The sequence below is a fragment of the Haemaphysalis longicornis genome, unplaced genomic scaffold, assembly GCF_048455015.1.
Source record: "Haemaphysalis longicornis isolate Haplotype H1 unplaced genomic scaffold, Haemaphysalis longicornis Haplotype H1 scaffold_3, whole genome shotgun sequence".
Taxonomy (NCBI): domain Eukaryota; kingdom Metazoa; phylum Arthropoda; class Arachnida; order Ixodida; family Ixodidae; genus Haemaphysalis; species Haemaphysalis longicornis.
In genome coordinates this window covers 235,235,754-235,261,679 of record NW_027526335.1, presented here as the reverse complement: position 1 = coordinate 235,261,679, position 25,926 = coordinate 235,235,754, and the positions used below count along the sequence as shown (strand labels likewise).

The 25,926-nt window shown below is 49.8% G+C and overlaps 1 protein-coding gene across 2 annotated transcripts in view; it reads right to left on the bottom strand.

The window, feature by feature from the left end:
• The window catches only part of LOC144176064 (WD repeat and HMG-box DNA-binding protein 1-like), a 387,207-nt gene that overhangs the window by 151,794 nt on the left and 209,487 nt on the right, over positions 1–25,926 (bottom strand). For both annotated transcript variants that reach the window (XM_077705189.1, XM_077705190.1), the window contains exon 7: positions 10,129–10,193. In XM_077705189.1, the coding sequence (XP_077561315.1) occupies positions 10,129–10,193 (65 nt within the window). The remainder of the gene's footprint in view (positions 1–10,128; positions 10,194–25,926) is intronic.

Below are 25,926 nucleotides of genomic sequence, written 5' to 3'. Positions count from 1 at the left end.
CCTTTATCAGTTTAAAGTGATGCCTTTTGGCCTCTGTAATGCGCCGGCTACTTTTGAAAGAATTATGGACTCATTTTTGCACGGGTTCAAATGGTCCATTTGCCTTTGCTATTTGGACGACGTCACCGTTTTCTCGCCCACCTTTGACAGCCACATTTCCCACCTCTCTAAAATGCTATCAGTTTTTCGTCAGGCCGGTCTCCAGCTCAACGCCAAGAAATGTCGCTTCGGATGCCATCAGCTCACTGTCCTCGGCCACGTGGTTGATTCGACGGGAGCTCGACCAGACCCTGGTAAATAAGTGCCGTTCGCGATTTCCCTGAGCCCCGCTCACCTAAAGACGTCCGTAGCTTTATTGGTTTATGTTCCTACTTCCGCCGGTTCATCAAAAAGTTTGCTACTATCGCCCGCCCTCTTACCGATCTCCTTCAGAAGAGCACAACGTTTATCTGGGGCTCCGACCAAAAGCAAGCATTCTCCGCACTGATTGGACTCTTGACCTCAACGCCGATTTTGGCTCACTTCGACGCCTCTGCTCCCACTGAAATTCGCACCGACGCTAGTGGCTACGGCATTGGAGCTGTATTGACCCAACGCCAAGCCGGTGTTGATCGAGTGCTCGCGTACGCCAGCCGCCTCCTTTCGGCCTCGGAGCGCAATTACTCTATAACGGAGCGCGAATGCCTTCCTCTAGTGTGGGCCGTCGGCAAATTCCGCCCCTACGTGTATGGTAGGCACTTCGCAGTCGTGACTGACCATCACGCACTGTGCTGGCTCTCCTCCTTGAAAGACCCTACCGGTCGGCTTGGCCGCTGGGCGTTGCGCCTTAAAGAATACTCTTTTTCGGTGATTCACAAGTCTGGCCGCCTACATACGGACGCCGACTGTTTATCTCGAAACCCGGTCAGCCCTCCGGAATGCTCGGCGGACGACACTGACGCTTGTGTCCTAGTGGTCTCCGACTTCCTGAACATTGGCGAAGAACAGCGGCGCGACCCTTCTCTGCGCTCTATCATTGACGGCTTTAACCTTGGTTCCGACGACCCTGCCCTCCGCTCCTTTGTTATACACGATGAAGTCTTATATCGTCGCAACTTTCGCTCGGATGGTCCTGGTAACCTGCTCGTCGTTCCGGAACACCTACGTCGGACTGTGCTGCACCAGCTTCATGACGCACCCATGGCCGGCCATCTCGGCGTGACCCGCACCTACGACCGCGTGCGACATCGTTTTTTCTGGCCAGGACTCTACCGCTCAGTGCAGCGTTACGTGCGTGAATGTGACCTGTGCCAACGCCGTAAGCTACCCTCCAAGCTACCAGCAGGCCAGCTGCAACCACTTGAAATTCCCGCTGAACCATTTTTCCGGATCGGACTAGATTTTCTCGGGCCCTTCCCCTTGTCTACTTCCGGAAACAAATGGATTGCTGTCGCTACCGAGTACGCTACCCGCTTTGCTATCACCCGTGCGCTACCCACGAGCTGTGCAACTGAGGTGGCCGATTTTCTCCTCTATGATGTCATACTGAAGCACGGCGCCCCTCGGCAGCTTGTCACAGACCGCGGTCGAAATTTTCTGTCTCAAGTCATTGCGGACATACTTCGCTCATGTTCGATTCGCCACAAGTTGACTACAGCTTATCACCCACAAGCGAATGGCCTTACTGAGCGTTTCAATAGAACCCTTATGGACATGCTTGCAATGTACGTGTCTAGTGACCACAGCGACTGGGACATTGCGCTGCCTTTCGTCACTTTCGCGTATAATTCCTCCCGTCACGACACTGCAGGCTTCTCACCCTTCTCTACGGGAGAGAACCGGCCATGCCGCTTGATACCATTCTGCCTCCCGCCACCCACCCGTCCACCGAATATGTCCACAAAGCCATCGCAAGCGCCGACGAAGCACGTCAGCTTGCCCGTTCCCACCTCATCATCATCATCATCATCACCAGCCTGTCTACGCCCACTGCAGGGCAAAGGCCTCTCCCATTATTCTCCAATTACCTCGGTCCTGTGCCAACTGTGACCAATTTATCCCCGTAAACTTCTTGATCTCATCTGCCCATCTAACTTTCTGCCACCCCCTGCAGCGCTTGCCTTCTCTAGGGATCCACTCTGTTACCCTTAATGACCAGCGGTTATCTTGCCTTCGCATTACATTCCCTGCCCAAGTCCATTTCTTCTTCTTAATTTCTACTAATATGTCTTTAACACCAGTTTGCTCCCTGACTCACTCCGCTCTCTTCTTGTCCCTTAATGTTACACCTAATATTTTCCGCTCCATTGCCCGCTGAGTCGTTCTCAATGTAAGTTGAACCCTCTTAGTGAGCCTCCAAGTTTCTGCCCCGTAGGTGAGTACCGGTAAGATGCAGCTGTCATACACTTTCTTCTTCAACGACAATGGTAGGCTGCTATTCATTATCTGATAATGTCTGCCATATGCACCCCACCCCATTCTGATCCTTCTAATTATCTCTGCCTCATGGTTGGGATCTGGGGTCACAACTTGGCCTAAGTATATATATTCGCTTACCACTTCCACTGCCTCGCCATCTATCTCAAACTGCTGTGCTGTCCCGAGGTTATTGATCATTACTTTTGTTTTCTGCATATTAATTTTCAGGCCCACGGTTCTACTCTGTTCGCCCAGTGCGGAAAGCATGCTTTGCAATTCGTCCCCCGAGTTACTTAGCAAGGCAACGTCATCAGCAAATCTGAGGTTACTGAGGTATTCTCCATTAACCCTTACTCCCACCTGTTCCCAATCCAACGTTCTGAATACTTCTTGTAAGCATGCTGTGAATAATATTGGAGAGATTGTGTCTCCTTGTCTGACACCCTTCCTTATAGGTATTTTACTGCTCTCCTTATGGAGGATGATAGTAGCTCTAGACCCATTATAGATATCCTCTAGTATTCTTACATAATGCTCATCTACCCCCTGGTTCCGTAATGCCTGAATGACTGCTAGGGTTTCGACCGAGTCAAATGCTTTCTCATAATCTATGAAGGCTATATATAGGGGTTGAGTATACTCAGCGCACTTCTCTATCACCTGATTGATCGTGTGAATATGGTCCATTGTTGAATAACCTTTACGGAACCCAGCTTGTTCTTTAGGTTGACTGAAATCTAAGGTTGCAGATATTCGGTTAGCGATTACCTTGGTAAATACCTTGTAGACGACTGACAGTAAGCTGATCGGCCTGTAGTTTTTCAAGTCCTTCATGTCGCCTTTCTTATGGATTAGGATGATGTTCGCGTTCTTCCAAGATTCCGGTACCATTGCGGTCATTAGGCACTGCGTATACAGGTTTGCCAGTTTTTCAAGTACAATTTCTCCGCCATCCTTCAAGAGGTCTGCTGTTATCTGATCCTCACCAGGTGCTTTGCCCCCTTTCATTTCTTTCAAAGCCTTCCTTACTTCTTCGGTCGTTACTGGTGGGATGTCTGTCTCCTCTGAACTACTGTCTCGTTCGGCATTATCCTGTATGTCCCGGCTACTGTACAGATCCCTATAGAACTCTTCGGCCACTGTGACTATTTTATCCCTATTTGTGATGACACTGCCTTGCTTATCCTTAAGTGCATACATCTGATTTTTCCCCACGCCAAGACGTCTCTTTACTGCTTTCAGGCTACCTCCGTTCTTTACAGCGTATTCGATCCTCTCCATATTATACTTCCGTATGTCAGCTGTCTTGCGCTTATTGATTAACTTCGAGAGCTCTGCTAGTTCTATTCTGTCAGCTGCGGTAGAGATTCTCATGGTTTGCCGTTTCCTGATTAGATCTTTCGTCTCCTGTGAAAGTTTACCAGTATCCTGTCTAGCCATAGTGCCCCCGACTTCTACTGCACACTCCGTGAGAATGCGTATAAGGTTGTCGCTGGCTTCCTGTGTCGTAGGCTCGGCTTCCTCGTTAAGGGCGGAATATCGGTTCTGCAGCGCGATCCTGAATTCTTCTACTTTACGTCTTACTGTTTGCTCATTTATCGGCTTCTTTCGTACTAGCTTGTTGCGGTCCCTCCTCAACTCTAGCCTAATTCGAGATCTTACCATACGGTGGTCACTACACCTTACCCTTCCGAGCACTTCCACATCCTGCACGACGCCAGGGTTATCGCATAATATGAAGTCTATTTCATTTTTGTGCTCCCCATTCGGGCTCCTCCAGGTCCACTTCCGACTCTCCCGTTTACAGAAGAAGGTATTCATTATGCGTAGGTTATTCCGTTCTGCAAACTCAACTAGTAGGTCCCCCCTGCTATTTCTACAGCCCAGACCATAGTTCCCAACTGCCTTGTCTCCAGCCTGATTCTTGCCTACTTTAGCATTGAAGTCCCCCATAACTACAGTATACTGCGTTTTTACTTTAGCCATTGCCGATTCCACATCTCCGTTCCCACCTCGCCGTTTCACAAATCAGCCAGAAGAACCGATATGACGAACGTCACCGCGTCGTGCACTTTTCACTAGGGTCCCTCGTCTTACTATGGTGCCCGACTCGCCGTGTGGGACTTTCTGAGAAGCTGCTTTCCCGCTATGCTGGCCCTTACAAAGTACTTCGTCAAGTTACGGACGTTATGTATGAAATCGTCCCCGTCGTCCCTTCAAGCTCTGAACCTCGGAGTGACATCGTCCACGTCGCCGGCCTCAAGCCGTACCACTATCCTGATTCACCTTCCACATTGTAGCCGCACAGCACCGAGTCGGTGCTTATCCTGCGGGGGAGCTATACCGCGTGGAACTAATTAGAGAAATGAGCTAGTCGAGAAATGAGCTTGCGAGACACTGGACTTGCAAAGGGCGCAATCCCCCAAAGTGGGCATGTGCCATGGTTGTGCGGCAGCCTGGCTATCCGTCGAGGAAGAAGAAGACGCTCTGGTGGACTAGCGTGCGCACGAGCTGAAAGACCTAGCTGCCTGTCCGAATTTGCCTTCCTAATTATCTGCCAATAGAGACACATTCGTTTACCACTTGTGAATAAACGTCTTCCTTTCTCCGCAACAATATGTTCATACTTGTCAACTTTGTTGAACAAGAACAAGACATTACGCAAATATAGGGCAGGAAATTAGTACATAAAAGATATTTACAGTGTTCCTTTATTAAAAATTCCTGGATGCTTGGTTTTTCGATAGCGATTGATATTATACATCTACTGCAGAAAACCGCCGCCTCCTGGCGGAATACAAAAAATCCCGCGGCAACAGCAACGAAAGGTTTCACTAGCTAGGCTCCAGGTTCTGCTTGGAACGCACGTGGAGCATGGCCACGCGGTTCTATAAACCTTGTAGTCAGCCGCCTCCATTCAGGCGCGTCTCCGCCGTACTGCAGCGCTGGCATCGAGAAACCCGGCCTGTAGCAGTGGAACGCGGTAAATTCAAATCGCCTTGCGCAAACCTTTAGTGCGTTTACCTTGGGATGAGCGCGACGGTACAGGAACAGCATGAGAGGCGAGCGGAAAAGCAAAGGGGGCATTTCTTTGGCAAATGTCTACAAAGACTATCGTCTTTTGACGATATTTGCAACGAAAGGAGCAGATACGCGGCCAATTGTTTAAGTTTCTCACTTATGTCAAGTTTTTACCATGCATCATGACAACCTCGCCCTTTACACCAGTCTTCATGCATTCACTTCACTTTTGTTTTTAGTGAGACAATTTAGTATTTAGTTGCACATCTGTCCTCAGCTGAATTCAAACAAGCCCTCAAGAGGACGCGCAATGCAAACGACAGCACGGCAGCCGACACGGGGCAGCGCACAGCTTGTGTTTAAGCACCCGCGGAATCAAACGGGAGCATAGAAAAACGCCTGCCCTGTCCTTGTGTTTTAAAGCAAAGCTTTTTACCTCTACCCCCCAAGGGTTCTTTCGCGACCGTTGGTGTCACCAGAAAACTCCGGCGAACAAATAAAAGAATTTACTGGCACCGCCGGGAATCGAACCTGGAACTAATAGACTAACAAAGCGAGAGCCCGTTGTCTTACCGATTCAGCTACGAGCCCACGCGAAACTGGGAAGACAGGTGGTGTACTCACCAAGCCCATCTACGGGTTTACCCCCTGCGTTCTCGCTGAATGCCACGTGAAAGCGTCACGCGACTACTCACGCCCGCCTAGCGGCCACGTGTGCACCTTGCTCATGTGCTAAGAGTTACCTTGCTCATGTGCTCAGAGTTACAAAAATTAAAGTAAGCTCACACCAATGCATGACATCTAACTTCTAGTACGCCAATGTGCTAAAGCCTGTGGCCTCCAGTGTTCGCGTAAACAATCATAGCTCCTTGCCGTCTACCCTCACGCCAAACCAAGGAATACATTCAAATACTCCTTGATGTCCAGGCCATCACTCCAAGCCCCAGCATCAAGATCCTGGGCCTACATCTAGAGGCTAACACCAAGAGTGACGTCTCCTTGCAGCGCCTCAAAAACAGCATTAATCAAATCATACACATGATCAGGCGAGTTGCCACCAACAAGCGAGGCCTAAAGGAATCCGGTACCTTTCGATTAATTGAAGCTTTTGTCTTCTCGAGAGTTACTCACGTCAACCCCCTGTCTTCTTCTCGATAAGGAAGTCATAGAGATGCTTTATATAATGATTAGAAAGGCGGTCGAGCAGGCCATTGGTCTTCTCATGAGTGCGTTCACACAGAGGCTGCTTAGCACGGGGCTCCACAACACGGTGGAAGAGCTGATAGAAGGCCATCTTTCTAACCAGAAGGTTCGACTCAGAACTGCGATGGGTAACCGCATGCTTCACCAGATTGGCTGGGCAGCCCAGAATGTCACTCCGCTTGACGTGCTCCCAGACTCTTGGCGACTAAAACTAAAGATGCTCCCTTTGCTTAGAAATATGAACCCCTCACATGACGAGGGTCACCGCAAAGCACGGGCTCAAGCGCTAAACACCACCCTCGGTGGGGATCATGCAGTTATCTACACAGACGCCTCCAAACATCGATGGCAGCAATACGCCATCATCGTGGCTACCTCCAGAGGCAACCTCCTTGCGTGTACCTCGCTTAGGACCCAAAAAATGACGGCAGCAGAAAAGGCAGCCATCACCTTGGCTCTCGCTCAACCAGGGGTTCGGAGGGTAGTCATCGATTCCAAGCAAGCCTACTGGAATTACCAGTAGGGTTGGGTGTCCTGACCTGCACTGTGCGTGCTAAAAGACCACTCCTCAAACGGTTCCATTCAGCTCATCTGGACACCCCCTCACGCTTCAATGGAGGGCAACAAATACGCCCACCCAACAAGCCTGCGCTTTTACCTCCCGTGCTATGGAGCTACACGAAAACAGTCACCTGCTTGTCACGTTCAGGGAGATAACCCAGCATTATCGCCTTCTGAGACAGACCGTACCTTCACCTTACCCTGACCTTTCCAGAGAACAACCAACTACCCTACGGCTCATAAAATCCGGGCTCCTTCCCACAGCCTACGCGTCTTCACTTAATGTATCCGAATCGCTACGATGCTGAATGTAAATTTTGCTCAGAAGTAGGAACACTCCGCCCTGTAATCGGGGTGTGCGACTTTAGCCCTGAGCACCCTCCTCTCTTTCCGTCAACTACCCAACAGGAGCAATGGGAGATGCTGTTGTCCAGGCCTTCTCTACCTAACCAGCTTCAGCGGGTGGACAGAACACAGGCCGCGCGGACTGCATATGGGCCCCACAGAAGAAGGAATCACTCCCCAGGGCTGCACTCTGGGCCGTTCAGAAATCTGAAAAAAGAATTTCTTCCTCCTCCTCCTTCTCTGCCGCAAATTTCGTCGCCTCCGTCCGCGGCGCAGAGACGGAGAAGACAGATCGTCTAACACCGGGTTGGAGCTTACTTTAATTTTATAAAAAAAGTTTCCACTCTTGCGCTACACCAATGCTAATGCTACACCAATACACTTGTGCTAAACCAAACACCGTTCATGCTTCATGCATTGATTTAACCTTAACAAGAATATCTCTTTGAAGTAAGAAATAGTGTGGTTAAGTGCATTTCACTTCTCTCTGGTTTTGCTATTTGTAGAGCGATGTGAGTGAATTTAAGTGACGTCGCATGGGTAATCGTTATGGGTGCCGTTTACAGCTTTGCTTTCCAACCACATTCACCGGGTGGATTGGCGCGATTTTTTTTGTTCATCTCCTATTTTTTCGCAAGGCAAATAATCATGCCACCTGTAACAGTGATATTATATAACTGCACTAATTTTAGCTTCCCCGAATAGCTCACACCTTGCATTGGACAGCGAAGGGCTTGTGCCAAGGTATAGGTACTTGCCACTACCTGCAAAAGAGCCTATGCTAGTGTAACACTCATTCATAGTCCTGTTGGACGGAACTCCTAAACGCACATGCGTACCACAGCGCCCATCAGACAGAGCTCTATGAAGTTCTTGGTTAGAGCTTAACGAGGTGTACTGTTGGGCGAGTTGGTAGTTCAATTTAAAAAAGCTACAGCGCGGTCAGAAACAAGGACACAAAAGAACGACGGGATAGGCGCGGTTTATTAGCTGCTAGTTTAGAGCGAAACTGCTCGCACAGCATGGCAGTAGGAACCCTCCTCATGGCTCCTTGCAGGAAGGCCACTCCTGATGCGCTAGGGAGAAATCGTAGTGGCAATATGAATGCACCAGAAATCATGCGACTGGACGTCGCAATTGGAGGAGTACCAGCCTGATAAAAAAATTTGACGCCGACCATTCCCAGAGAAGACGACTCCAATCAGAGACGCGCATAGAGGTACGACAATATTCCGCAAGTCCAGCGTCTTTGTGCTTCGCACTGTGGGATCCTTGGCTGCTCTGGTTTATCGTCACGACGTGGGGATACACGCCCGGCTGTGCTGGTTAGACTAAAGCACATTCTCCGCTGTATTCCCTTGTTATGTAACCCCCCCCATTTATTTAACTTCCCACACATACAGCTTCCGCGAAAAAATTTACACATGTAACTGGAGCGCAACAAATCACGTGTTAGTTCTGTATTACCCATATTCTTGCGATGTACACTACTTAGACAACAATACGGATATACTGTGGGGGTTGTCACTACTCTAACTATAGTTTTTTTTTTCTTTTTTAGATGCAACGCATCTCATGCTCACCCCTCTGTCCTTCCTGCGTCTGTCCGGCGTTGTCCGCGCAGCTGCGCCTCTCCTCCTCTCCTCTCTCCCATAGCGAACACTCCCCCCCAAACAGCTGCGGTTTGGCGCAGCGCGCTCTCACTTCGTTGCTAGGCGCCGGTGGGCGGCGCTGCGATCGGCGCAGCGCGCGCTGCGCATGTGCAGTACTCTCTCTCTCCGCGCCCTCCTCTCCTTCGGGCGCTGTGAATATAAAGCGGCATGCCGCGCTCCGACGTTCTCAGTCCACGGTCGTCCGCGTTGCTTGATGCAATCGTCGAGCCCCTAACTATGCACTTTACGGACCACAAGGCACTCATTCTCGTCTGCAATAAAGACCGTACCTGAGCATACGTTTACTGTATGTGCATTGCATGGTGAAAATGGAAAATTACGCCCACCTCCCCTTCGCATGAGAATCCCTGCTATAAGCGTAATCAATGCGATGGAAAACGGCAATGGAACCCTCCATGAGATGCGTTGCATCACACCAGGGTTCCCGCGAGAGGAAGTGGGCGTAATTTTTGCTCCCCTGGTTTTGCATGTCTTTTTTTTTCCTCCTCAGCTTTTCCATGGCTTTTTCTTTCCCCATTCCCCATCCTCAGCAGAGAAGAATGTAGGCGATGATGATGAAACAGAGTTAGATTCCCGCCAATTCTACAAGCTTCCCATGACAGGTCCTTTGTACAGTACGTCCAAGCATAAGGGTCCCTTTATATTTACGACTGGAAAGGATGCTCTGCCGGCTGTACAATGACACAGGCTGTGTGTTCGGCTGCAAAACAATAAAAAAGATGCAATCATATCCACGGCACGTCTCCATTTAAGACGTGTGCAGAAGTAAAATTGACATACGAATAGAAGGATACACTTTGTGCACTTAAAGTTCTTCATAGGTGCATTATTAAGTAATTTAGGCCAGAATTTTTATAACACTCTTACGAAAAAAAAACAAAAAAACCGTTCCCAAATGTTCACTAAACTATAGCGTTATTGCACTTACCAGACTTCCTGTTGAGTTTCACAGATGAAAACGATGCGATTTGGGTTGCGATGTCGTTCCAACACCTGTAAGAAATCGACGTAATTAGTGATGACAAATACAGCTTTCGTGTGGCTGGTGAATCTTCTGGGTTTCGCGGCTATAAATGGGCTGTATACCCGCGCTAGTGAACCAGAACAGGAGCGCCAGAGCCGCAATCCACCACGTGGCGTCACGCGGACGCCCCTGAGGGCCCAATAGACTCACCGGAAGGTGCCAAAGATGAGCCCGTAGGCAGGCAAAGTTGATGAAGTGCGCTTTAATCTCACAGTCGGTCATATGTACACAATGTGCAAGGGAGCGGCTGCCCTCCGCTTGGACGGAGTCTCCACGAGCTCGCTAAGCCGTCGTAGGCCGCCAGCTTGGTTCGTATCCTGTGGGGAGATTCGCCTTGCCTCGTGGTCGGAGACCGGCACGTTCTTCGTGTGACCGCGCGGTTCCACCTTGCGCGTAGAAAGGGCCGTGGAGAAGAACCGACGCGCCGTTTTATGCCTCTGTGCGAGAGAAGTGTCTCCCCAGCGGGGTACAGGTAGATCGCAAGCTAAAATGACAGGCCGGCACAGCGGCCGGTGGGGGATGGCGTGTCACGTCTTCGGCGAGAGCCCGCGATCAGCGCGCCCCTTGCTGCTGACGGCGGCGGCTTCATCGGCGGTGCCGGCCAACTAGCTCTAAACGGACAGGCGCGGTCCCAACATGCCCCCTCCTCAAGGCGATGCACGGTCTACTATAACGGCCAACAGGGGAGAGCGCAGCACACACGCTAATAGGCCATAACAGGTCCCAGTCCAAGAAGTCCATGCAGATGATGATGATGGTTGGGTTTTTTTGGCGCAAGGCCAGCTGGGGCAAAGAGCGCCAAACAAAATTATACAAACAGAAAACAGTGGCTACTAAAATGTGTAAGCCAGAATAAGAGTAAAATAAAATAAAACCAATGGAGATGGCTGGTGTATAGGGCCAGTGTTGATTACGCATGATAGGATATGAGGTTTAAGAAGTTAACATCAGACAAATATTTAAAAACGCGTTGCACAGAGACGATGTCATTGTCACCCAAAAACAAGGAATGTATTGCGGAATGTGTTGTCTGTATAGTTCCTTGAAGTGTCTGTGTCTTGTTGTGTCGAGTGCCTTGCATGTAATTAAGATGTGGACTACGGATAGGCCCTCCCCACACCTGCTACACATGGGTCTTGGAGAGCCAGTGAGCAGGTGTGAGTGTGTTACATGTGTATGGCCTATCCGCAACCTAGCTAAGGTAACTTCATGTCTCTGTTGTGTGAGTCAGTAGTGTATGCTCACAAGTGTGGTTTTATTACGTGTAACTTGTTATCTGTCTGTTCACTCCAGTGTGTTTGCATTGCGTTGCGAAGTTGGTGTCTAATGTGTGGCTTCATGTCTGTGTATGGCACTGTTGCTATGTCCACTGTATTCATTTGATTTGCGGTTTCATTCCCAGCTATTCCACAGTGGCCAGGAACCCAACATAATTCCAAGACTTGAGGCGTATGCCGGCATAAGGGCCTTAAAAACAAGATTGGTTACGTTATTTTTTGAGCGTTTTCTTAACAAATGTGCACGTACCACACTAATAGAATCTGTAAACACTATGGACTTTGAAATTTGATGTTTAACGATGTGATGTAAAACAAGTAAAATGCCGTGTGCTTCAGCCGTAAAAATGCTGTTGTGGGAGTTCATTCTTTTACACACGTTGAGGATCGGCCCATGCGCAGCACAAGACACAGCCGTAGCTGTCTTTGATGCGTCGCAGTAATACTCTGCGTATTGATACTTCTCCTTCAGGAAGAGAAAATGCTGAATAATGGCTACCCTTGGTGCCCTGTTTTTGTCAAATTGCAGAAAGGACAAGTCACAAAAAACTGCCCGGAGTTGGCACGGCGCAATAAAATCAGTAATGGGTGTGTTGTGGATGTGTGAAAATGACACAGCCAGCTCAGAAGCTTCTGCTCTCACTCTGAGAGGGAAAGGCATGGAAATAGATGGACGATTTGCAAACAGCTGCTCTGATGATGCATCATGAACGGTTGAATTAAAAGCATGATTTGTCATAGACATAATTTTAGAGGCATACAACAGGCTAGTGTATGTCCTCTGGTAATACAGGGACCATTTCTGACACTCTGCATAGAGGCTTTCAACACGGCTAGAGCGAAAGGCGCCACAGGCAACACGAAGCCCCAAATTAAGCACCCGATCAAGCATTTTTAGCGCCGTCTTCGTCGCGGACCCATAAAGAACACTGCCATAATCCAAGCGAGATCCTACCACTGCAGTATAAAGCCGCAGGAGGAGGTGCTTGTCAGCACCATACGATTGGTGTGACAGGACTTTAAGAATGTTCATTGTTTTTAGGCATTTGTGTTTGAGGTGTTTCAAGTGAGGGGTAAATGGGAGTTTACTGTCGAATATTAATTCCAAAAACTTCTGTTCCCCTCTGACAGGGATTACTACACTATTAATAGAGATATCAGGGTCCACATGAATTCCGCGTACCGGGAGAACACAACACAAGTACTTTTTACAGGGTTCAGTTTAAAACCGTTTGTGTCCGCCTAGCCATCAAGTTTGTTCACCCCAAGCTGGACTTGGCGTTCACAAATTGAGAAGTTACAAGACTTCAAAGATATTTGGACGTCATCTACATATACAGAACAGGAAATGGCTGGTGGCAATGCCTACCAGAGCGAGTTCCTCTTAACAATGAATAGTGTGCAGCTCAGGACACCGCCTTGAGGAACGCCATTTTCCTGCACATATACATTGGAAAGTGCATTGCCAACCCTCACTCGAAAGGTCCTTTCCGACATGTAGCTAGCCAGGGTGTTCAGCATGTTGCCGGAGACACCAAACGACTTGAGGTCACTCAAGATGCCATGCCGCTGGCAGTGTCATAGGCCTTTTTCATATCAAAAATGACTGTTATGCAAAACTGATTATGGACAAAGACATCTTTTACATACGATTCCAACGCAACCAGTTGATCGTTGGTGGATCTCCCAGCCCTGAAGCCAGCCTGGCAGCTGTCGAGAAGACCATTGTACTTTAAGAAGTACATGAGTTGATCATCTTCTCGAACAGCTTACACAGGCAGCTTGTGAGGGCGATGGGACGATAACTTGCGGGCGAGGAAAGTTCCTTCCCCTCTTTCAGAAAGGCCGCAGGATGGCCTCCCTCCATGATCCTGCGAGGTGCCCCGAAAGAAATATTTTGTTGTAGAGGGGAAGGAGGGTTTCAAGTGTGTCTGTGTGCAAGTGTTGAATCATAGTGTATGTAATGGTGTCTGCGCCAGGAGCTGAAGGTTTACAAGTACTAACTGCGATCTTGAGCTCATGCAGGAAGAAGGGGGTGTTATAAGATGAGGTCGACTTATTACTGTCTCGCAAGGACTTCTTCTCACAGGATGTTTTGTTTTATAAAAGTGTTGGTGTGGTGCGCTGAACTGGACACATGTTGGAAGTGTTGTGCGAGTGTGTTAGCCTGGTCTTCAAGTGTGTCCCCTGTTGTACTAACCAGGGGCAGGCTGTGTGTCTGTTGTCCTTTTAGTTTACGTATTCGTGTCCATACTTTTCGCGTGTAAGTGTATGAGTTGATGGAAGTGAAGAAGGTGCCCCAACTCTCCCTTTTCGCCTCACGACGCACTCGCTTCCCAAAAGCCTTTGCCCGTTTAAAAGAAATGACGTTATCTGACGTGGGGTACCGGCGAAGGACACCCCACGCCTTGTTCTGGGCCTCTCGCGCCCGCCTACAGTCCTCATTCAACCACGGCCTCCTTTGGTTGGGCGGAGCGCTGGAGGCGTGGGGAATGGACTTTTCGGTAGCGTCGAGGATGTGCGCCGTGATGAGTTGGGATGCTTCCTCCACGAGTAGGTGTTCTATGGTTGTGTGGTGTAGTTTAGATGTTTCTGTGAATATACTCCAGTTTGCTTTTGATTCTTTAAACCTGTTATGGGAAGATGGACTGCATGGGCCTTTACCTATATATGTTAGGGAAGTGGGGAAGTGGTCACTACCATATGGGTCAGTGCCCACGCCCCACTCAAGACATGGAAAGAGAATTGCAGAACCAATAGCCAAGTCGAGATGTGAGTATGTATTATGTCCTAAGTTATGGTATGTAGGCTGCTTTTTGTTGAAAAGGCATGCTCCTGAAGATGTAAGAAATTCCTCTATCAGGCGACCTCGGGCATCTGTTCTGGAGGAGCCCCAAAGAGAGTTGTGTGCATTAAGGTCGCCTGTTAGGTTGTACGGTTCAGGCAGCTGGTCGACCAGCGCCTCGAAGTCAGAACTCGAAAGTGCATAATCCGGACCTATGTAAATGGAGCATACCGTTATGAACCTATTAAAAATTATTGTGCGTATTGCTACAGCTACAAGTACGGTGTTATGAGCGATAGGGTGGCATGCTAAGGATTTCCGAGCTATTACGGCTACACCGCCCGAAGAGTGTGTGCAGCCAACCCTATCCTTTCTGGATACCATGTACCTATTTAAGAAATTTGTGTAATTGGGATTCAAATACGTCTCCTGAAGACACATCACACTTGGCTGGTTCGAATGCAATATCTCACGGACATCATCAAGATTGTTAATGAGGCCTCTACATTTCCATTGAGTAATATTTTATCTTCCCATTATGGAGATTTAAAAGCTAATGAAGTCTGTGTGTATGTGTGTTCATGTGTCTTTCGGGGCTGTTAGTCTAGGATTTGGATTTTTGGGCCTTTCTGCTGGCTTGGGCGTCGGAGGCCGCTCCTTGCGGTGCGTTGCAGGCAAGAACGGTGCGACGTCCATCTCGTCCTCAGATGTCCGTGGGGTGCCCGTCGAACCGGGTCCCCCGGACTTGGCCGCATTTCGGGAGCCCTTCGTTTGAGCCGCCACCGTCGGGGGGCGCCAGAGGTGGTACGGTCGGTGCGGTGGCGGTGGGAGCCGGTGCGGGGCCCGTGGTGTCCATCACCTCGGCACCCTCCAACGCACAGGAGGACGGGGAGGTAGGGGCGGGAGCGGCACCGGTCCCAACAGAAGTGGTTTGCACCACAACCACTGCTGCCTCAGCAAGCGGCGTGGTGCCGGGTTGGGCTGCGTGAGGCAACCCAGGGGGGGGCGGGGGCGGGACCAGGTCAGACTCCCTGAACTGGGTCCCTGTGGACACCAGACGCCGCTCCGCCCCCCGGCGAGCCGCGTCAGCGTACATCCCCAGGGGGAAGAGGCGAACCTCTTTCGCGCGTCCGGAAAGGTGATGTTCTCATGATGATGGTGATGATTGCTATTGGTCTCCCCTTTGAAGCGGGATGATGACATGTCATCTTCCCAAACAGGACTAATATAATCATGTTTTACGCTCTTGGTTTAATACTAGCGCTACTTATGGCAGGCACTAAAGCTTAATAGGCCCACAAAACTTTTTTCCCTATTACAGGTGGTAACTGTCCTAGGCAATATTCCCCTCTCTGCTTTTCGTCCACCAGCATTCTAATCTTCTTTTCGTCCCCTCGACAGCCCCGAAGTTAACCTCCTCAGTGATACCCTTAAATCCTAGGGCTTCTGAAAGCCCAATATTCCCTTCATGTAGATTTCGATGGATACCCTCACATTCTAACACTATGTGCCGCATAGTTTCTGTTTCTTTTCCGCAGACCACGCATACCCCATAATTTATGAATACTTCCCCACAAAACTCTTAGTTCAAAGGCAACCTGCTCTAGCCTCAAAAAGCAAAGCACTTCCCTGGGAATTATCGTAAAAATTTTCCTTTCTGATGCTCAATTTCTCAGCCCTGTACATCTCTAACGACGGTTTATGTTCCATTTTTTCCCGCTATTTCATTTCAATCTGCCTTGCCTCTTTTTTGGTTACCTTGGCTGTTTTGGATTCTTCCCTGTTCTTTTCGTATTTCATCGTTAGCCTTCTAGTCTCTCTTAGCCACTGCGTGTCCACGCTTTCAAGTATAGGTACCTAAAAAACTTAGCTGCCCACCTTCGTTGATCCATTGCCCTCAACCTCAGCTCAAAGCATATTTTGCTCTGAGCTTCTCTAACTTCAAACGACGCCCAGCCCATATCTCCCTGAACTGCTTCGTTAGTTGTTTTTCCATGCGCGCCTAAGGCCAAACTTCCTACCGTTCTCTGGTTTACTTCAAGGCCTGATAGAACGTCTGATTTTAGGCAGAGTACAGCATTCGCAAACGTGAGACTCGGAGCCATTACGCCTTTCCACATTCTTCTTACTACTTCATATTTGTTATAACCCACAGAGCTCTATGCTTTATTATAGCTGCGTTTCGCTTTCCCTTAACCTTAAGTTGCTCCTCGTGAGTTCTTAAGTAGTTATCCCCTTCGTTCATCCACACTCCCAAATATTTATATTCCTTCACTCTAGGTAATTGGCCTTGCTGGATAGACACTACATCAGTGGTAGCGCCATTTAATACCATTATTCCTGATTTTTCTGCACTGAAATCTAACCCGAGGTCAGTTGCTTCCTGGCCGCTAATATTTATTAGCCGCTGCATATCGGTTTGGTTATCAGCTAAACGAACAATGTCGTCTTCAAATAACGTTCCCGGAATATGCTGTTTTACCACTTCGCCTTGCAGCATATGGGTTAGGCTAAACCCTACTTGACTTTCTTTCAGTTTCTTTTCTAACCCTGCCATGTAAAGCATGAGCAGTATTGGGCTCAAAGGGCATCCCTGTTTCAGTCCCCGATGGATGTTGACCTGCTGGGCGCATTTCTGTCCTTTCCAAGTAAGGTGCACTCTATTGTCTTTATAGATTGCTATAAGGAACTGTACTAACTCGTCATCTGTCCCTCGAGTTTCAGCGTTCTCCACAGCCGTTCTCTGTTTACGTTGTCATATGCCCCTTTAATGTCCAAGAACGTAATCCATAGTGGTCTATTCTGTGATTTCGCAATATCAATGCATTGCGTTATCACAAACAAATTGTCATCCAGTCGCCTGTCTTGTCTAAATTCATTCTGCAGTTCCCCAAGTATTTCATTTTCTTCCATCCATGCTTGAATTTCTGATTTTATCGCCTGCATTACGAATCTATACACCACTGACGTTACTGTGAGTGGTCTGTATGAATCAATACTGGCTTTGTCTCCTCTGCCTTTATATATTAAATTCTTCCTACTTTCTAACCAGTCCTCTGGTATTTGTTTGGTTTGTATCATCTTATCTATTGCCTTCATAAACGATTCCTTGCTTTTAGGTCCAAGCAGGTTTATCAGTTGCATTGGTATTCCGTCCGCGCCCACTGCTGTCTGGGGGAAAACCTTTTGCTCTGCTTTTTTCCAATCGAGGTTGCTCAAACTTATTTCCCTTTCCCTATCCCAGTCGAAAAACACCACAGGAATTTCTGTCGCACGACAGCAATTTCTGTCGCACGACAGGAGGAGGAGGAGAAAAGCGAAAGGAAAGGCCGAGAGGTTATCCAGGCTTAGAGCCCGGATTGCTACTCGGCACTGGGGAAGGGGTGTTCAGGGGATAAAAGAGATGGCAGGCGAAAAGGGGGGGATAGGAGCGGGGTCGCGCACACGCTTTAGTCCCTTCGTGGGCACTAGAGTCTCCCAGCTAAACCTGTGTCCTCCATAAAACGCAGAAGGGCTTTTGTTGCCTTCTGCGAAGTCGATTGTAGGGGTCTTTGTCCTGGAATAGTCTCTAGCTTGAACAGAAGATTGGACAATCAACAGTTCGCACGACAGGGACTTCTGTTGGGACTACAGGATGGTCTGTCGTGCGACAAGAAGTTCTGTAGTACAACTACAGAAAATCTGTCGTACGACAGGCATTTCTGTCGCACGACAGGAATTTCTGTTGGGACTACAGGGTGGCCTGTCGTGCGACAGACATTTCTGTAGTACAACTTCAGAAAATCTGTCGTACGACAGGCATTTCTGTCGCACAACAGGAATTTCTGTTGGGAATGCAGGATGGTCTGTTGTGAGACAGGAATATCTGCAGAATGATGACAGAATGTCTGTCGTACGACAGAAATTTATGTAGTACAACAGACATATCTATCATGCGACCGACATTCTGTAGTCCCCACTACAAAAACCTTTGTAATAGAACTACAAAATTTCTGTCGTATGAGACATTGCTGTTGTACTACAGTTAGTGTGCAACACCCTGTAGGCACTACACAAACTTCTGTTGGCCCACAGACTGTCCTTCAGCCACTACATTCAGCATTCCGTAATTACCAATATTATCTGCCATGCGACAGATCATTTTGCAGTCCCTGCAGATTTTTATAGTGTGAAAGAGAAGTTTAGATCCATTGCGAAAGTGTCACAGGACAGACCGTTCAGTATTGCTACAAAATCTCTTGCTTACCCTGCCGGAAAACCCCGCGTTTTCCGGCATTAGGAGAGTGATGGAATAGCCCGGAAAGAACGGAATACACAGGAAAACGCCGCGCTGAACGACAGCAACGCAGGGAGGTTGCTGGAGAGCATCGAATAACATGGGGACATTGCCTTTGGGGACAGGGCTTCAGCCAATGCGAAGGGGATAGCACGAACGGGATAGTACGGGATGGTATGGTGCCGCTGCTTGGCTGGACACGGGACTCGTTGTATTCAAGCGCCGCGATCGACGCAGATGCCCCGAAACTTGGTGTTTGCGGCCCGTGCGGTGCCGCAAAATCCCACTTTTTTAGCGTGCGCTGCACGGAAAGAATACTGCGTGCGAGTGACGGTCATCCCATTCAATTGCATTGCAAGCGTCTGTTGTAATGAACGTTTCTTGCATTGCGGCCATTAACATTTCGGCCGTGTTGGAAAAAACCTTCGCTACAAAGTTGCAACTAACAACGCAACTTAGCACAAATCACACTAATGTTGGATCATCTAGCGTAGCCCCATGATAAAAAAAAAATGGATACATAGAGAACTTCGGAAATTCCTTGGGTTGTTTGAGTGAATTGCAATTGCATATATTGTACTGTGGACAATGCTTGATAAAAGAATCAGGCAACAAGGGTAGCCCCTCGGCTAAACGGACGCATAAAAAACAAGCAAGATATGCTTTTTGAAGACGTGGTGTAATTGCAGTGCACATTCTGACATGTATTTCTGGGTGTCTTTGAGAGCCCCATTGTTTCCATCTGCGTGCTGTTGTTTTATTTTTTAGCGAGCAATTTGTTTATTTTAACGCGAAACATGTGTCCAATCAAGCCGAAATAGTTAAAATAAGATTTCAAAAACAGCGAACCAGTTGCCGCTACCTGTGTGAAAAAAAAGAAACAGCGCCAGTGAACTCGCTGCATTACCGAGATGTGTTAAAAAAATAAAGGTACAAACAAAAAAAAACGCACCCCTTCGCTCTAGCCCGGCCCTTCGGAAGAAGTTCGGGGAAGCATCGTGACCCCTGAAGGCATGTCGTGCGACAGCACTCGCGGGGTGGGGCGACCACAATACGAAGAAATGGGAAGGGTAGGGAGGGGTCGCGGAAACAAGTTCTCGTGTTCGGCCGGTTCCCTCCGTACCCTTCCTTTGTTCCCTCCTGCTTTGTTCCCTCCTGCTTTTCGTCTTTCGGTCAAAATTTGGCGGTGGCTGCGTGGCCGAGTGGCTCGTTCACACTTAACATCGGCGCTTTGCCTAGCTGAAGTTACGCGTAACTTTTTTGTAAAAACGTGCATCTTATGTCTCCGCGAAGTCTCAGCAGCAACATTTGAAGCTTCGGAAGCTGTGGTAAAAGCAAGATCAGTGGTCCGAATTTCAAGCATCTCGAAGTGAGGACTCCTCTAGCGACGACTAACCGTGGTGCTTGGGATTATTGGCACATTGATGCGAGTGAATACGACGAATTTCGCAGGCAGTGTGATTTCGAATACGTGCGATGTGCTTCGACAATCGACTGAGCTTGCAATGACCCCTGCGTCACTTCGGCAGGTATCGTGCGTGCATACTCTTCGCGATAGCGCAGCACCACCGAGACGTGCGCTTTTCGCCACAGGATACCCTGCCACGTTTTGCTGGTGGGCCGATCACGGTTGGGGGGGTTTTTGAAAATACCATACGGCATAGTATAAAAGCAGGGAGACGGGGGTACTTTCTCCTTTGACGTTACCCTGGTAGTCAAAGAGGTCCCGGAGCTCCCTGCCTGGTAGACAGGCAGGGAGCCCATCGGCTGGAGCTTGACCAAGGCTCCGACGGCCACCGTTTACGGCTTCTACCCTTCACCTCTAAACACCTCGCCACGGTTGGACACGGCTTGTGTATGGGAGCTCGGGGTCCGCGGTGTCGCTGCTCACCGACACTATGAATACTCAAGGTGCCCCGTGCGGGAACGAAGTCCATGCAAAAGTTCGCATTTTGGCTTTCTCGTGCACCGGCACAGATATGAACACACACGAAGACCTGTACTGCACAAGTTCCAGCTTCCGCAGGAGTAACCAGCAGGGTCTTGCCTGACACACCGGGAGTGCAAGCGCAAGGTTACTGGGCCACTGGGTGGGAACGTGCTGGAAGCTTGAGCGAAGGGGAGTTTGCTGAACAGCCGGCAGGTGGGGACTCAGTGGGGCCGCGAAATTCGCGAATGCGCTGGCGAACCCCCGTCGGCGGGGTTGCAGGGCTTTGGAATAGGCTGCACAGAAACGGGCAACCCAGGCTGTAATTAGGGCTCCAAACATACACCCAGGAGCGCCACAGGGAGGTGCCCAGGAGGGGCGTACCCGGAAGAGGCACCTGGCCAAGGCAGCCGGAGTGTCCAGGTTTGCCGGCTGGGTGGCTCAGAGTGCCACCCGGCCACCGTTGCCTTCCAGTTGCCCACCGATGTAGAGACGTGCGTGGCAGGCAGTGGGGTGTGGCGATGTGGTGAGCACAGGTAAATATAGTACAGGGGGCCGAGGCAACGGATTCTGTAGTAAAAGGGGTAGCGGACAAAGTACGGAGGTCGGACTACCCGCCGCTGCTTTCAATTGGCAGAAAAGCGATAGGGATGCTTAAACTAGGCTCAGGCCCACAAGACGGCCTAAATACTGGTGAAGCAGAAACCTGGCAAAATGGGGTAAATAAGGTCGTAGTAAGACCACTTACACCTCCCCCGCAGCGTTCAAGCCGAACGTGCCACCATTTATACCCGCGATGGGAGGAAAGGAAATGCCAAAAGCTCCGAGGCCTGCCAACCGTGGTGAGGGTAGTTAGTTATGGCTTCGCAGCACTTAGCTCTCCCCGTTCGGTGTTCGTCGGCTGTTTGGGCTTTTCCTCCCCCCTTACAAGTCGCGTACGGCGACGACGGGCTTGATGTCCGCCACGTTGACTGGACTGCCCACCTTACTTCCCTGTGCGACCGGCCGGACTGTGTTTTTAAAGACGATAGTCTTTCTTGGGCTACTTAAAAGTTAACCCAGAAATTTTGGCCTGCCTGTCTGTCTGTCTGTCTGTCCGTCTGTGACTCGATTCAGCCACCCGGCCAAAGTAAAACAATGCCGGCGCAATAGTGTTATATAGTCACAACAAAATCTACTTGTCTAAGTCCGGTGTAATGTTTATACTTGTCAACAGTGTTGAAGAAGAACAACACATTACGCAAATATAGGACCACAAATTATTACAGAAGTGATATTTTTAGTGGTTTTTTTATAAAAAGTCATAAAAGCTTGATTTTTGTGAAATTAAATACTTCATCAACTGCAGAAAAAAACTTCACTCCGCCGTCTCCTGCTGTCGCCCGCGCCACTATAGCTTCTTGCGCCATTTTAAGAAATCAACCAGCAACAGTTACGAGAGGATCCACTAGATAGGTTACCCGTTCTGTTTTCAACACACGTGGAGTAGAGAAACCAGGTTCTATAAACGTTGAAGTAGGGCGCCTCGATTCACGCGCGTCTTGGCCGTACGGCAGCGTTGGCATCGAGACACCCGGCCTGGAGCAGTGGAACGCGGCCAATTTAAAATTATTTAAGCAAACCTTTGCCGTCTTCACCTTGGGAGGAGCGCGACGCAAGAGGAACAACATGGGTGGTGAGCGGGAGAGCGAAGGGGGTATTTACTTGTCAAAAGTCGATAAAGACTATCGTCTTTTGTCGACATTTGCAACGAAAGGAGCAGATACGCGGCCAATTTTTTGCCCAGCGTGCTTTTGCCAGGTTGCAGCGAGGGAAATAGAACGCTTCATTTAACACTCATTACCAGCTGATGCACGTACTCGACAGTAGCCGACGACCTGGTGTTAGCCCTACCTCTCTAGAAAACGCGGTCTATAAGGTTGGGCAGCTCTCCCCAAGTTGAGCGGTTGGACTGCACGAACGCCGCAAGCAGGAGCTTTATGATTCTGTTTAGCCGCTCGGTCGGTTTGGCCTGGGGGTGGTACGTTGTCGTTTTTCGGTGATTTATTCCAAAGGCAGCGCACACGTCAAGAACACCCTGGCCGTGAAGTAGGACGCGTTGTGCGTAATCAACTCCGCTGGTAAGCCTAAGCGGATAAAAACTTCTTTCAACTTGTCCCATAATTCATGTATCATGAACTTTCTCAAAGAGAAAAGCTCTGCCGACTTAATAAAGTGGTCTGTTACTGCCAGGAGGTACATGTGACCCTTTGGCTTCTGGTAAGAGGTCCCATGATGTTACAAGGCACAAGTTGCCACGGTTGCTGGCTGTGGAAAGGCTGCAACAAACGTGCCTCCTATGGGCTTCATGAGTTGGCACGAGCGAGAATAGTGGAGAGCGTCTTGCTCAATGCCTCCTCAGATAGCGGAGTGGCACAGTCTTTAGACCACTTCCATGACGGGCCCACCGCAAGACGTGGAAGTGCTGTAGAGTACCCTTCCGTACACTGCGGGGGATCACCACCCTGGGGAGCCTGTTCAGATGCGATGAGTCTCAGCATCTACCAGATACGAATCCAATGCGCCTGCAGCAGTACGAGCTAAATTGCGCTCGGCACCAACAGCAATACTAGCTGTTACCAGCTGCTCGGTGGCCGCACCACACCACTCACTCTTTGAGCTCGGCAGTTCCATGAGCCCGTCAACGAGTTGTTGACAAAACGGATCGTTTTGCTGACCTCGCAATACTAATGGATGATGCCTGGTCCACCATGGATGCGCTCTCACCCGGGGTTTGCAGCACGGGGGCTGCCTTCTTTTCGGGCATTGCCGGGATACGGCTCTTCGGGCATGAAGCTACGGGCTGAGTCACGTGCGGCGCCACAGGAATATCCGGGTTAGCCAGTGCGGCTCTGGACAAGGCGTCAGCCACCACGGTTTCGCCACACTTCCTTAACGGACTGTGAAGTTGTAGCGCTGCAGTTTGAGTGCCCATCGTGCGAGACGACCGAAAGGTTCCCGCAATTGCCTGAGTAAACTGAGCGCCATGTGCTCCGTCTTCACCACAAGCGCAAGTCCATTGACGTAAAAGTCGAACTTGTGCCGAGCAAAACCTATCGCTACTTACTTCTCGGTCACGGAGCAGTTGCGATCTCCCGGTGTCAATGACCTACTGGCAAATGCTACCGTCCAAGAACCCCGTCATGCTCCTGATGCTGCACCACGCCTAGACCGAGGTCGCTCGCATCTGTTTGGATGACGAACTCTCTGTTCAGGTCGGGCAGCTTCCGTTCGGCCGTATTCACGAGAGCTTTGGTGAGAGAGCGAAACACAGTCTCTTTCTCCGTATTCCTGTTCCACTGAGCATCCTTTTACAGCAATGCGGACAAAGGCGCCTGGAGAGCCGCCCAGTTGAGCACAAATTGGCGGTAGTAATTCACCATGACCAAAAAGGGTCTCCACGTCTTAACATCCATAGGAGTTCGGTACTCGAGTAATGCGCTAACCTTTTCTCCGCATGACATGACACGACCGCTGCCGATTGTGAAGTCAAGCAGTGACTGGCGCGCCTCTGATACTTGCGCTTTCTTTTGGTTGAGGGTGATGCCAGATTCCCGCCGCCGAGTCAGAACATCTTCTAAATGGAACAAGGGCTCCTCAAAAATGCGCAAGTTGACCACGATGTCGTCAAGGTAAGCTAGGACACCGTCAATCATCCTCTGAAAGGTAGCTACAACGCCAGAACATCCAAAGGGCGTACGGGAAGACTCAAGAAACCCTCGGTGACAGGTGAATACGGTTTTCGCCACGTCTCCGGGCGACATTTGCACTTGCACGTATCCGCGACTAGCGTCAAAAGTGGTACCTCCCAAGCTAGCACCTCCCAAGCTAGCCAGGATCGAGTCCACACTCAGCATAGGATAAGCGTCCTTGCGAGTGAACTCGTTCGGTCGGCGATAGCCTACACAGAAACAGAATGAATCCTTCTTTTCAACCATCACAAATGGGAACCCCCCCAGGGACAGTTTGAGTCAAAATTATCCCCAGTTTCCACTGGCTCATCCACTGCGAGATCGATTGGCTTGCGCTTAGCTATACTGATCGGCCGGTGCACTTCGAAAGCAGGGCGTCGCCTATGTCGATCCAGTGCTGCACCAGGTTCGGGCACCGGGGAGGCTCTGTCAACATCACTTCGAAGCTAGTCAGAGAGCGAAGTCAGGTGCGCCTGGTCGTTTCTGACACACTACACAAGAAGGGGGTAGCAGGGGTTTGGGTCGCCGCCTGCGGTTTACGTTCTGGGTAGTGCCGAAATCGTGTTCACTCGCGTGGAGTTATCTCGTCGAGATCGTATCCCCCGGGCATCGTCGTTCGCTTCGTCAACCGTACTTCGTCCAGCGCAGCGGGCTGAGCGGCCGCAGGCGGAAGCGGGTAGCCTCGCCTGGTAGCCTCGGCGCAGGCTGCACCCGTAGCCACGGGTGGACTTGCGAAAGCTGTTAGTAGCTGAAAGGGACATCCCCATAGCCTCCGTTTGCAACGTCCATCACGACACCGGTGCGGTCCAGAAAGGCATGGCCCAGTATTACCGGAACGAAGAGACCGGGGAGGTACACAAACCTGTTCCGGTGCATGCGTCTGCCCCATCACACAAAAAGCCTCGCCGAGCCAGTGGACCGAACGGTACCGCTTGCGAGCTGGAAGTCTATGTCGCAGGTTCACAGCCGGATGTTCTTCGGTGCAAATGAGCGAGGAGCTTGTCTCTGAAAACATTCCTCGGGGCGCTTAAAGGGGCACTGACACAGAAATTTTGCATCTGGTTTTTTTTTTGTTGCGATAAGTAGCTAATGACCTACTTATCACGTGTGGAAACCTCATTTGCTTCATCGGGCGACGGTTGTTTAATTAAAGGCGATTTCGCCGCACGGGGCACCTTGAGTATTCATGGTGACGGTGAGCAGCCACACCGCGGACCCCGAGCTCCCAACATAAGCCGTGTCCAACCGTGGCGAGGTGTTTAAAGGTGAAGGGTAGAAGCCGCAAACGGCGGCCGTCGGAGCCTTGGTCAAGCTCCGGCCGATGGGCTCCTTGCCTGTCTACCAGGCAGGGAGCTCCGGGACCTCTTTGACTACCAGGGTAAAGTCAAAGAAGAAAGTACCCCAGTCTCCCTGCTTTTATAGTACGCCCTATGGTACTTACAAACCCCCCCCCCCCCCAAACGTGATCGGTCCCTGAAAAGGGGCCGCACCGAAGTATCTTTTCCTTCATTGCCATCTTTAACATTTCCAGAACCGGATAATTTTTCTCGATTTCTTGTGATGGAATCGCTCAATCCAACCCAACCTCTTGTATCGCAGTCAGTCTTCTTGATCGCAAAATCTCTTGAAGCCATAATAGGAAAATCATATAAGTGCAGAAAACAAAGGTGTGGTGAACTACTAATCGAGGTAAATGACAAACGGCA